This window comes from Podarcis cretensis (assembly GCF_951804945.1).
Source record: "Podarcis cretensis genome assembly, chromosome: 11".
Taxonomy (NCBI): Eukaryota; Metazoa; Chordata; class Lepidosauria; order Squamata; family Lacertidae; genus Podarcis; species Podarcis cretensis.
The window spans coordinates 21,640,710-21,653,590 of record NC_137180.1 but is presented as its reverse complement, the minus strand read 5'-3'; the positions used below and the strand labels follow the sequence as shown (position 1 = coordinate 21,653,590).

General features: G+C 37.4%; 1 protein-coding gene and 1 long non-coding RNA gene across 6 annotated transcripts in view; one reads left to right on the top strand and one right to left on the bottom strand.

The window, feature by feature from the left end:
- Positions 1-12,432, top strand: part of AP3S1 (adaptor related protein complex 3 subunit sigma 1) — a 24,799-nt gene extending 12,367 nt beyond the window's left edge. For 2 of the 3 annotated variants that reach the window (XM_079995876.1, XM_079995875.1), the window contains exons 5-6: positions 1,676-1,783; positions 11,886-12,432. In XM_079995876.1, the coding sequence (XP_079852002.1) occupies positions 1,676-1,783; positions 11,886-12,014 (237 nt within the window). In that variant the 3' untranslated portion in view covers positions 12,015-12,432. Of the gene's footprint in view, positions 1-1,675; positions 1,784-4,363; positions 4,406-11,885 lie in introns of all 3 variants that reach the window. The other variant, XM_079995877.1, reaches the window with a different exon arrangement.
- LOC307226860 overlaps positions 5,754-12,881 on the bottom strand; it is a 19,519-nt gene continuing 12,391 nt past the window's right edge. For all 3 annotated transcript variants that reach the window (XR_013843607.1, XR_013843608.1, XR_013843609.1), the window contains one exon: positions 5,754-11,559. This is a non-coding gene — a long non-coding RNA (uncharacterized lncRNA). The remainder of the gene's footprint in view (positions 11,560-12,881) is intronic.

Here is a 12,881-nt window from a genome sequence, read left to right as displayed (position 1 = left end):
CATGTGCTGACAGTGTTCTGCAAACGTGGAAGCTTTTATAGATGAGGAAGAAATATCCAGTATGGAAAGCTGGTAAACATAGGATATATAGGCATCAATATGTAATCTTTATGCAACACTTGCGAACAATATTTATTTGAAGAGCCTCATAAAGGAGGTGTGCAGTTTTGTGTTGGATGATCTGGCAATCACATGTTTTCCACGGGTCTCTAACATTAAGTCCATAATATTTTAGCTGCATCTTATGAGCAACCAGTGTTACAGCTCTAACTTAAATGTTTGCTATGTTACTAATTTTACAAAGAAGAAAGGAATTTAAGAGCCTAACCCCTGCAATGCAGGAATCTCAACTAGATAATGCATGACAGATGGCCATCCAACCTCTGCTTAAAAACCACCAAGGAAGGAGAGTCCACCACCTCTTGTAGGAGTCTGTTCTGCTGTCAAACAGCTCTTACTGCCAGAAAGTTCTTCCTGATGTTGAGTCAGAATATCCTTTCTTGTAACTTAATCCATTGGTTCGAGTCATACCCTCCAGAGCAGGAGAAAACAAGCTTGCTCCACCCTCCATGTGACAGCCCTTTAGATGTTTGAAGATGGCTATCATATCTCCTCTTAGTCTTCTCTTTACTACGTGAAACATACTCAGTTACCTCAAGTGTTCCTCATAAAGTTTGGTTTCCAGACCTTTTATTGTTTTAGTTCCCTTCTCTGCACATGTTCCAGCTTGTCAATATCCTCCTTCTATTTGTGAAGCTGGTTCTTTTTTTTTTTTTAAATTTATTAAGAGTTTTGTTAATACAGTAGAGAAAAGACAGAATAAACAAAGAATAGACATAGAAGAAACAAACATAAAATTTAACATCTTGTGATACCCATCTTTTCTTCATCTTTGGACTTCCTCACATCTCGCGCTCCTGCGTTCCAAATTTATAAAACTTTGGCCAGCAACTTATCACCTTATTTCCATTCTTATTGTACATATTTCCAATGTTTTGTCCCTAACTTTGAATATTTTTTTATCTAGGTCTTAGATATCTAGTTTTAACACAATATTTATTCAAAATTTATTTTTCTCATAAAATTCACTCCTCATAATCTTTTCAACTAACTTTATGGGGCCCTGTTGTTTTCAAATCTCTCATCCTTCTTAGCACTCATATAGTTTACAGTGTTTTTGTAAATAGTCCTTAAATTTCTTCCAGTCCTCTTCCACTGCTTCCTCTCCCAGGTTATTTGTGAAGCTGGTTCTTCCTGCCTTAGTGCAGAACCTTACATTTGTCCCTGTTGAAATTCGTTTTGTTAGGTTGGGCCTAGTTCTCCAATCTATCAAGGTCATCTTGAAACCCAATTCTGTCTTCAGTGTCAATGGCTACCCCTCCCATTTTGGTGTCACCTGCAAATTTGATTAGCATCACCTCAGTTTCTTTGTCCTAATTGTATATAAAGACATTGAACAACAACGGCCCAGGACAGAACCCCATGGTAACCCATTTGCTACTTTTTTCCAGGGTGATGAGGAACCATTAGTGAGCACTCTTTGGGTTCGGTCAGACAGTCAGCTACAAATCTGCCTAATAGTTTCCTCGTCCAGTCCACATTTCACCAGCCTCTCCGCAATAATATTTGATTAATTTGCTTGCCTTTGTTTCTTTTGTCATTTCTTTTTTTTTAGGTCCATAATATTTTGGCTGAAATGGTGATGGGCGGAATGGTTTTGGAGACAAATATGAATGAAATTGTCACCCAAATTGATGCTCAAAATAAATTGGAAAAGTCTGAGGTAAGAATGGAAAGAATTGAAGCCATTTGGAGCATGGTCACACAACCTGCATGATTTGAAACTGTCATGTATTGTTTAGTATGCCTTATACTTAGCTACATGTACTGTTACAAAGAAGCATTTAGTATGTAGCATGTTGAAGCCTTTGTTGATTGCTGAAATAGCTGAACATCCCCTTTTCCTTCTACTGAACTCCCATCTGCCATTGGCATCTGTGTATCGAAACATTTCTGAGCTTCCTTCAGTCAAGGCTTAATTTTGTGTTGATTTTTTAGAACACCCTATTGAAGGGTGTGTGCATGTTAAACAGAAATGAAACCTGTTAATAAAATGAGATGCTAGAGATTGCTAAGCTGCATCCCTCCAGATGCAACTGAACTGCAGCTTCCATGATCTCTGACCATGAGCTGGTGCCAGTTCAGTAACATCTGGAGGGTCACTGTGGCCAAAGTGGCCAAAGAAGCTCGAGCAAGAAACAGATTAGCATGGCTAATCCTAGATTCTGAAGTGCTATCTAGTTCCACACTATAGAACTTGGTGAATTTGACATCTAGCACCACTTCATCCTAGGAATGATTTATTTTCCTTCCCAACAATGTAAGCCAGTATGTCTGGAGTTACACAACCAAAGTGTTAAACCAATGGGCACCTAGAAATTGATATGGTATCTTGCCTTTCCCACAAATAATGATCTGGGAATATAAAAGGCATAAACTGAAAAAACCCCAGGAATTCTTATAGTCAAGCTAAATGACTGCATTTCTTTCTTTTTTAATTATTATTTTTTTAAATCAGTCCTCGAGAACATTGCTTTAATGCTTTCCTCATGCTGTTCCTCCCCACTCCCCCACTACTGGAGGAGGAAAGTTGCTTTGAGGGCAAATCCCTTCCCTTCCAGGGCAAATAGCTTCAGTCAAGCATAAATGTCTCATCTAGTTTCAATTCTTAGTCTTTTGTATATAAACAGGTATGGCACACATTATCCTTCCTTGTGTTACCTAAAAATGAAACTCATTTTGCAACTAGTTTGCTCATAAAATTGAGAGGTGAGTTTCCTAGCAGTTTGTATTGACCCTTCACATAGCTTTTGCAATTTGGTTGGACATTCTCTGTCCCTTTGCCTATCTTACGTACATTTAACATGAGCAGTAGAGCATTGGCTGAGAAGCACAGAAATTTGGTAGGTCATGAAACAATGCATGGCACTACGCTAGTGCAAGAATATCAGCAAATATCTAATCAGTGAAAACTAGAATCTGACTTTAAATTATGCAGAACTGAGTTTCTACAGATGGTTCAAGAGAACTTGCCTAAAAAGTTGTTTATGCTTTTCTGAAGCACAGTTTAAAACAAAAGCCGAGGTTTAAATTATTGATCTGTAACTTGGACCGTCAAATAATTAATTCTCTCGAAGCAGGCCACTTAAGTGAAGTGGACAAGTTTAACCTCAATTTCCCTTGTTTCATCTACTCAGCTTCTATTTTCTGTATAAAACTTGACAGGTAAATAATGGAAAAGTAATTAGATCATAGTGGCTTTATCTTCACTTAGAACCACTTCTTGTTACAACACCAATTAAAAGAGTGGATTAAAAAAGGGAACATAATCTCTGGAGAGAATAATTGGTCCTTTTTATGCTACTTGGTATATTCTTTTGAAGATCTATTTGTTAGCATATCAACTCCTACTTCAACTAATCCAAAATATTCGCTTTGATCCAAAGTGCCCTTTCTGCTTGTGTGCAGGGTTTGTGTGTGTGTGTGTGTGTGTGTGTGATTGTGTGTGTGTCTGTGTCTGATTCCTCTCAGCTCCAGCACCCCATGCTATTCCAGAGTGTCCTCTGACCCTCGGGTGCATTTTTAGAAAGCATTTTTAGGAAGCAGTGGGAATGGGCGGAAGGGAAAGCCCTGGCGTGTGCTCAGAGCACTGCATGTGGCTCTTTGGATCCAAGTCATTAGTTCACCTATTTGTTTAGCTCAATTGGTGTACAAAGCTCATTTTCCAAAAGTGAACAGAATTGGTTCCGGAAGCTGTATATTTAATCTTCCTAGCACAGAACTTGGAAGACAATCCAAAGCAGTGCCAAGTTTGTTCAGCTTTTAAACAGTTTATCCTCCACTGCACAGCCCATTTCCCCCGGATGGTTTTGTTACAAGTGAATAAGGCTGTTCCAGAGTAAATGGGTGCATTACTGCCTCGGAAATCAATGATTTTTAAAAACATGATAATGTTTGTCAGCTGAATTTAGGGCAGGATATGGAACAACAGCACCTTCTGCTTCTCTCTTTGCAAGCTATAAACAATTTTAGCTGTTAGTTTCTGATACCTATTCACAGAAGCAGAAGTCGTGCCATTCACTCCAAAAGTTAGTAAGACTTCATTCAAGGCTTTGGTAAGAGAGTTTAGGATAAGGATTTGTCAGGCACTATCAGTGACATGGAAGGTGTCCTATATAAAAACTGGGATACTTGTGGTGTACTTGCAGTGTTCAGCTGGGTGTAAATTTGGTCGTTTAAGTCACTCCTCATTTTTTCCAAACCACCTGATCTTTTCTAGTTCTTTCCATTCTTCTCTTTACAGACCTTTATCTTTCAGTCTCCCAGACAGGACAGGTAGATCCAGGTATTGCCAATTTTCAGAAAAAAAATGTGCTTCTATAAAATAAAGGGAAAGCAAAATGATGTCAAAGGCAATAACTAAATTAGGCCAGACTCAAAAATTATGTGTTGATAAACCCATATTAGTCTTTGTAGCCTACTTTTTGTGCTAGTTTCCCTCATCTTTTATTGCCTGTAGTGTATTTACTAGATTGTCATTGACTTCATATATTTTTATTTTTACTTTCCCCTTTCATTAGTGTTCAACTTTAGAATTTATAATTTTTTCTTAATGTAGCTTTATTATTTGTATGCTTACATTACAAAGCAATCTGATTGTGCTAGTACAAACGTAATGCTTCTAATTGCTTACGCAATCAGAAGCAGAAATCTGGGTTGTGTGTTTCCTCTTCTCTGCTCCCATTTGTTCCTTCTGGAGCATGGGTTTTACCATCTGGCTTAACCACAGCATAACTCTTAGGTCAGCTATTAAGTAAGGCTGTTTAGGCTTTCTGCTGAATGAGAATCTGAAACTAAGGTTCCGGGCTGATTTAAAATTCTGAATAAAGAGGAACCCTGGTTATCCTCAGTTATAATTAACATCACTGGTGATGTAACACTTAAACATGGAGAATGCCACAAGGACTTCATACTCTGGAAAGGAGACAGAGTAGCAGCACATCATCTCATAAACCACTTCCAATTGCTTAAAAAAAGTTTGCAAGGACTATTGATCCCCAATTACAAATGCAGTAATACAAATTGAATATTTTAAGTTTTGCAGAATAAACTTTATTGGTGTGGAAGCATGGATAATCCCAAGGGTAGGGTTTGAATTTAGTGGAGCTTCTGCTCACACTTGCAGATGGCGTCTTGGATTTCTGCCATCATGTGGCATTGAGAACTATCCTAGAGGGTTGTCTGACCCTTGGGAATGACTTTTAGGGGGCAGCAGCAGGAAGGAGGTGGGTAAGCCACAGTCCATGGTCAGAATGTTCTTCTTAAGTAATGTGATGCTCCAGGGAAGGAATTTTTCATTTTTAACTTGAGCGGAAATAGTGTTAGAGATGTAGTGCTACCAGATGAAGCTTTCAAGATTAGCTGCTTGTGTATTTTCAAGCTAATGCCAAAAATGAATCTTAGAAGTGCGTGTTTTTAAAAGGTAGCTGAGATTCAGGAAACAAAAATCAACCCCACGCTGTATTGTGCATGGATGCATGAATTAAATAAATAGCCCCACTGCCAGTTGAATTGAGCTGTAATGGTACATATTGCAAACATAGTGCAACTAATTTGTATTATTTTAATTTACATAGAGCTATTCTATGATTCTGTGCTTGAGCTGAGATTCCTGCCTTGCAGGGGGTTGGACTAGATGACCCTTGGGTTCCCTTTCCAACTCTGCAATTCAGTGAGTCTTACGATTTTGAGAACTAAGAATTTAAAAGAAATTTCAAGCAGTCAAAACTTGTGGAAATTAAAAACCAGTCAGAGTAATAATGTACAAATGAAGATAATCTTTTTTTAGAACTCAGTGAATTGAAATAACTTCCACAGAAAGGGAAAACTGCACACAATAAGCTTCAGAAGGTAGATATTTCTGGGTAGACTTCTCTTACAGAGAAGAAAAAAAGCTGCAATCATAGTTCTGTATACGCTAAATGTCAGGTGGACCCTTGACCCTGTTGGTTACAAGGAAAATCCTATTATAATATCTTACTTCCACCATTATTATATTTGAAAGGAAACTTCAGATATTTGTTCTAATTGTTTTAGAAGATGAAAAATCTCTATAGAACTGGTTCTTAGCTAATTTTAAAATGTTATAAGTAGCTAAATGTGTCTTCATTCAGTTAAACAGTGGGTGGGAGCAATGGCTTAAAGTGGCTATATTGGACAGGATTCAACCTAAAAGTGACCAAAATCATGGAAGAATTTTGTATATTAGATAATAAGTAATTCAGCCAGTTCAGTTTGATGTAATTCCCCCAAATCACAAAAAACATTCTACAATTAAGAAAAGAGGTTTTAATTAGTGTGTGTTTTCTTTTTATGTAGTATTGCTCTATTTTACTTTCTGCTTGTATATGTTCTGTTTTTTATTTTTGGGTCTGGCAATTTTTAAAGGAGATGACAAACAAACAAAATTTTAAAAAACCATGCCCATCCATTACTATCGCTGTGATCCAAGTGCTTGAAATTTCCAAGAGTATGTCTAAGTCTTCTATCTGTTTGGCATTTTGATATACTTGCAGACTTCATTTTGTTTTTTCTCTAATTCTGTTCATTTATTTAACCTCATGAGAAGAGAACATGACCATTCTTTTATATTCTGTAGTGCATCCTTCCATCCTCTTCATAACCCTGCTGCTTTGAATCATACTTGTTCTGGGAAGAAGGGTTAATGCAGAACACCAGCAGCTGTGATATCCAAGTTTCAAACATGTGGGAGGAGTCACTTCCAAGAAAGGTGCATATAAAAGGGCTCCCCTTTTATAATGAGCACAAGCTCTTGGGACGCTAACCTGTCCATATGTCTTCCAAGGAAGTCTTGGAAGGTAGCTGATAGAATCCTCCTATTCTGGGGATAATACAGATTTAAAGTGATCATAATTACACACTTTTGATGTTAATTAAACACATGTAATGTGCTACAAAAGAAAGAGAAAAATGCACAACTTCCATATTACTAAATAGTGTCCTGAAAGTTCTGTATTTTCTGCTGAAAGGGAAATGGCTTTCCTAGTTGTGTGCACTGGGTGAGTGTACTTAATTGTGTCACCTCAGCCTTTTTACCGTGCTCAGTTTATAGCCACAAGCCAGTATTTTAAGTTCTGTGTCTATCCAGTGGCTTTTGACAAAGAACTGAAATGCCAAACTGCTGTGTGCTCATTTAATTTGAGATTATAAAGCAGCTGGGGGAATGTGTTGCTTGGTTAGTTGCAATTTGAGCTGTCTGTAAGTTCATACTGTACTTCTGAAACTCTGTGGAAACGCTTAAACATAAATGTGTAATCGGGGTATACAATCTGTCCTTAGCAGTAAAAGGAGCACACAGATGAAGGGTGCTGAATCCTTTCTTTGTGCCTCATCTGCCTTCATTGCTCTAGCCCACTCCCTTTCCAGCTCTGATACCAGGAGCGAGACGGGAATGGGTTTAGGAGGTAAGATGAATAAACAGGTCTCTCCCTAAGGTCCCTTTCCTTTGACAGACGCCATCCCATCTGTCTTATGTGAACTGGATGGGCTCACAAAAAGAAGGGCATGTTTGCCACAATCTTCTGTAATTCGTTCCCAATATTTGATGTGTTTTAGGTAAAGCACCCAAGTATTTATAAACATTATTCCAAAACTGTTCACATTGTCTCAGAAGTACTGTGTGACCTGTATCCCATGCTTAAAGTGATGTATGTTGAATCCAGCATTCTAGTTTAAATTGGCAGATGTCAATTCACCAAATTAAATATAAGGTCCTGGTCCTCTTCTCTTATAGTGGTGTATGGGTAAATATGTTGTCTTGTCTGTTCTGGCATCTGCCCAGCATTTATGGATGGGAATAACCCCAAATGTACATATTTTCCCCACTAAGGTCTGCTTATGGAAATCATATAAAACAAAGTTGGTGTCTTTAATAGATGGTAGCCAGTCGTGGTATACATGAATACTGACATTCCCAAATGACTTTATTATTTTGGGTGTAGAAGAGTGTTTTTATGATGTTAATAACAACAGTTTCAGGTTGGTTAAAAGAGGTTTTTTTCTTTTTCTGTTCAAAGTAAAGTAAGGTGAAGGGATACTGGAATGTTTGACAGCAATAAAAAAGGAATAAAAAGCTGCCATGTTAACCAACATAAAGCTAGAAATGTGTGTTTCCTGTTGTATGCTGCTTTGAAGTGGGGTGCCAAGGTCATTCACATTAAATCAGTTCAACTAACTGGCTGGATATGAAGGAGTTCCCAGGGCAAGGGAGGAGTTCACACACTAGTCAAGTGTTTGTAATGGACATTGGCAGGCCTGGCAGAGCACAAAAATGGTGCTACCTTGCAAATGATATCATGCCATCAAGTGCTGCACCGAAACATCCAGTGAGCATCTCTGCTCATTCTAGCTCTAATGTATAACCCAAACAACAACAACAACAACAACAACAACAACAACAACAACAACTTAAGGCCATATATGCATACTTTTGATTCAATGAAACCCCAAGGCTGAGAACATGTGAGTGGATGCATGTTACAGCAGTTATCTAATTTAGACCATTTATAGGTGGAAAATTATGAGTTTGCCAGGGCTTAATCAGCCATTAGATGAGGCTATCACAAGATTTAGGACTTGTGAGCAAATAAACATTGCCAGAGAGACTGTTTACAACTACATTTCTTCTGCTTTTGATATAAATAATAAATAAATAAATTTGTATTCTGCTCTTCATTTGAAGATCCCAGTGTGGTTCACAGCAGAAAAATACAAAATGAGAATACAAAATACATAACAAAAAAACAAAACAAACCTGGAAGAATTTTGAGGGATTATCAGAAGTTATGTATATTTTCATGTGATTATATTCAGATTCCAGGGTTCTGGCAAGTTCACAAGGGTATGTCCTAGTTTTCCAATATGGTACCTGCTTAAGCTAACCTGTCTTAAACATTCTGATTCAATAGGTGAACATGTGTAATAATTTTAGCCTTTCTAACCTCCCCCCCTCCCAATTCAGTTGAAAGGAACTTTGAAAAATTGCAGGAGCTTTTATGTGAAGTTATCTTCTGCTCTAAGGCTGCAGTTTTGTGCATGCATACTTCGGAGTAAGCAATATTTAACTTGGTAGAGTTTAACTTAGCAGTAAATACCTATGGTGTATTATATTTCTTTTTTTGCTAATTTGGTGCCCTAATTGTATTTTCAACAATTAAGTCAGCATTTATTATTATTCTGCCTTTTTTGCATCTTTGTAATAAAACCACATATAAATCCTGATTCAAGCTTCCTAATTTTGGAAGCTAAGCCCTTTCTCTTAAAAGTGTGTGAACGTAAAAGTGTGTGTTGGGAAGGAGAAGACTAGAAGTGTCAGTTGTTAGAAAAAGCACTGACTGGATTTTGTTGGTGACAGTCAGTTAAAGGTTAACTAGATTAGGAACGCTGTCTTCCTCTGTATCCGTCCCTGTTTAAATTTGGGCAGTGCAATGTGACTTTCATGCATTTTTGCAACTGATACTAGTAATGACTAAACATTATTGCCAAATTGAGTCTATAGTGGAGTGGGGTATAAGGTTGGATTTGGAGGAAGAATTTAATGGCAGAAGATGAAACAGGTGGATTTTTTTTCCCTTTGCTGCCATTCTGATCCCAAGCATACTCAGAAATAAGACTCATAGAACTAACTCAGTGGGGTTTGTGTTCAAGCATGCTTGGTTGGCATATGTCATGTAGGCTGTAACACATTTCAGATATATTTCCTTGTGAAAAGATTGCTGGGATTTGAAATCGTTTTTGTTCCATTGTATAAATACTTAAAGGGTATTTAGAAATATTGCAGATTAAGAGGATAATGGTTCTGGTGATCATTTAAGAAGCTTTTTGAAAGTAGTGAACTTCTGATATGGACAAATGCTTGTACTAGACAAAACACAGTAGCCCTGTATTTTAGGTAGCTCTAATGAAGGCCAGGGGAAGCCTGAACCCTTAAACAAAATGCTTATAGCACAGCTAGGGACACTGTAATGCTGCTGAGACCCCAGTTACCCACCATCTTAATATCCCAGAAGCAATTATACATTTAAATTAACATAGGCAAAGTTTCTTTCATGGCCCCCACAGTGCCTAGCAAAAACCCTTGACTAAGGGTGCTTGTGTAGTAAGCAGCTTCTCCATGTCTAAAGGAAGAATGCAGTAGACTAGTATATGAAGCAAAATGTTAAGACAACTTTCCAGGCAAGAAGTATACTGGCTTACCTGTACTTTGTCACAGAACAGCTTGGTGTGAGCCTGGAAAGTTTTCTGCCAGAAGGAATTGTTCTCTACCCTGGATTAACTTCAAGGGAGTGTGGAAACTTAAAATCAAGAAGGTAGTTAGGCAAATTTATGTGAGTATTAATGTTCATTTGTGAATCAAAGTATGCAAGAGTTCAGCCTAGCTTTGTAAAGCAGGACTGCAAGACATAAACATCTTGGTTAATTAAATTCATTCATCTGTGCTGGCAAACATTTTGTACATTTCTCTTAAAGAACAATGTACCACAATAGTGATTTGAATATTTAAGTCTTAACAGTTTTCTTTGAAGTAACTGGCAGTCCTCCATAACCCTGGCTTGCTCTTGAATTTACTAGTTTGAAATACCAAGATGCAGTTGGGGGAGCAATGCAGATATAATGGCAAAGCTTCCAAAATCTGCATCCCTTAAACAGCGTGGGTAATGTGTATATAAGACGTTTCTAGAAATTGAGAGGATTTCTTGCATATTTTGCAAGAAGGTAGGCTACAGGTAGTAGTAATCTCTGAATCATACAACTTTTGCACACATTGGAGCGGCAGCCTTTATGTTGTCAATCTATCCTGAACATAGTTGCTTAGTTTTAATCCTTAATGTATTTGTTTAAAGATCGGTTGTAACTACTTGTCTTCTGTGTGGATAATAATTCTGAACACAGGGATTTTTCCTTCATAGATAAATTATGTTGAACTCAGAAGTCTTGGCTCAGAAGCATTTTTCTCTAAACCTTACAAATGGAAAGGGAAGACCCAATAAGTCAGGGATGGGAGGGACTAGTCATGTTTATATTTAGCATCTGAGTTGCCAAAATCAATTATTTAGTGTAAGCCTGTGTTCTTTTGAAGGATCAACAGCCATGTAGCAGGCAGGCTCTTGATTTTTAAGTGTTTTGGATTTCATTCTTGGAACGTCCCCATAGCCTTTGAAGTGAGGTAGAATGGAAAAAAGATATAGAGGTCATTCATTATTCAGCACTACTAAATGAATGATTAGATATAAAATCAGTGTAAAGCTTCTTCATATTTTTTGCATATGATTTTAGTTTTCAGCATTTGATTAAATGCTAAAGCCATAAGAGAAATAAACATATTAGAGGTAATACAAATCAATAAAAAATGGCTGATTATCAAGATTGGTCACCAACTGAAGGTGTAAGAACACTGGTGCAGGTTGCGTGCTGCAATGCCTGGAAACAGTAAAAATCAAAGACAGCATGAGCTTTAACTTTTATTAACCTCAATCTGGTTGTTTTACAGACTCTACATTAATTTTTTCCATCAAGTCGCCATTGCACGTGTTAACCATGTTTTAGAGTTTGTGTGAACTGCTTTTTTTCTCGTTAAATACTTCAGAGTAGTCCATTTCATTCCAATCCAAAATACCATCTGGTTTTTTCTAATCTCGAGTCTTGGTGTCTGTGTATAATTATTTATGGTAATAAAGTCATCCTTGTGGTATGCGACTGAGTGTAATGTGCGCCATCTTAGTGATATCTTTTTCTTCTGTATACAGGCTGGTTTAGCAGGAGCCCCAGCCCGGGCTGTGTCAGCTGTAAAGAATATGAATCTTCCAGAGATCCCAAGAAATATAAATATTGGTGACATCAGTATAAAAGTGCCAAACCTTCCCTCTTTTAAATAAATTGTGCACTCCAGGTAAAAATGAAGAACAAATAGAAGTTGATCGCAAATGTTTACCAAACCAATGTTTTGCTGTTTAAATAAAACGTCATGTTACCCTGTAGAAATCCTTTATAAAATTATGTGAAGTTGATTGTGCTTTGCTTAGTGAATTTAAAGAGAGTGGGTGGTTTGTGATTTCCAAATAAAATTCCTGTGCCCATCTAAAGCAAGCATATAATGTTCTGGAAAAATAATTCAAACTGTTTATTTACTTTGTATGACATTTTTTTTGTATTGACTAAGCTCTGTAATTAGTACAGCAGTCCTGTATACATTCCTTCAAGTTATTTAAGATCCTGATTTAAATGTTGCATGAAAGCAATTCAGCTGTATCTTCTCTTGCTTTTTAAATAAAGTCATAACTATGTGGACTGCAATCATTTGTTTGTTACCTTTGTGGATAGCAATAAATGACTGTTCCATACTGTATTAACCTTAAAGTCTAGTGTATATGTCACTTGAGATGAACTCTGACCACAAATATGCTAGTTTTCAGTCAGAAATCCTGACTTAAATTCAGTGTAGAAGTTCTGTTGCAGAATCTGGGTTCCTACAGTAATAACAGCACATAATATCAAACTGCATTAAAATTGGATCATATAAACCATTTGCAATTGTGCAGTGTAGGGAGGAATTCAGTGTAGTGCTAAATTAAAGTTCCTTAGCAGTATACTAGTTGCAGTAGCAGAATGACTTGCACGAGAGGAGGCCCAGGAAGCCAGCATGGTTCTTGTGGCTGGCTGCGTAACAGATTGCTGTAGCCCCAATACTTCCTGTTGCACAAGCTTTCACTAGCACAGCTGCTGCACTGTACAATCATTCAAAC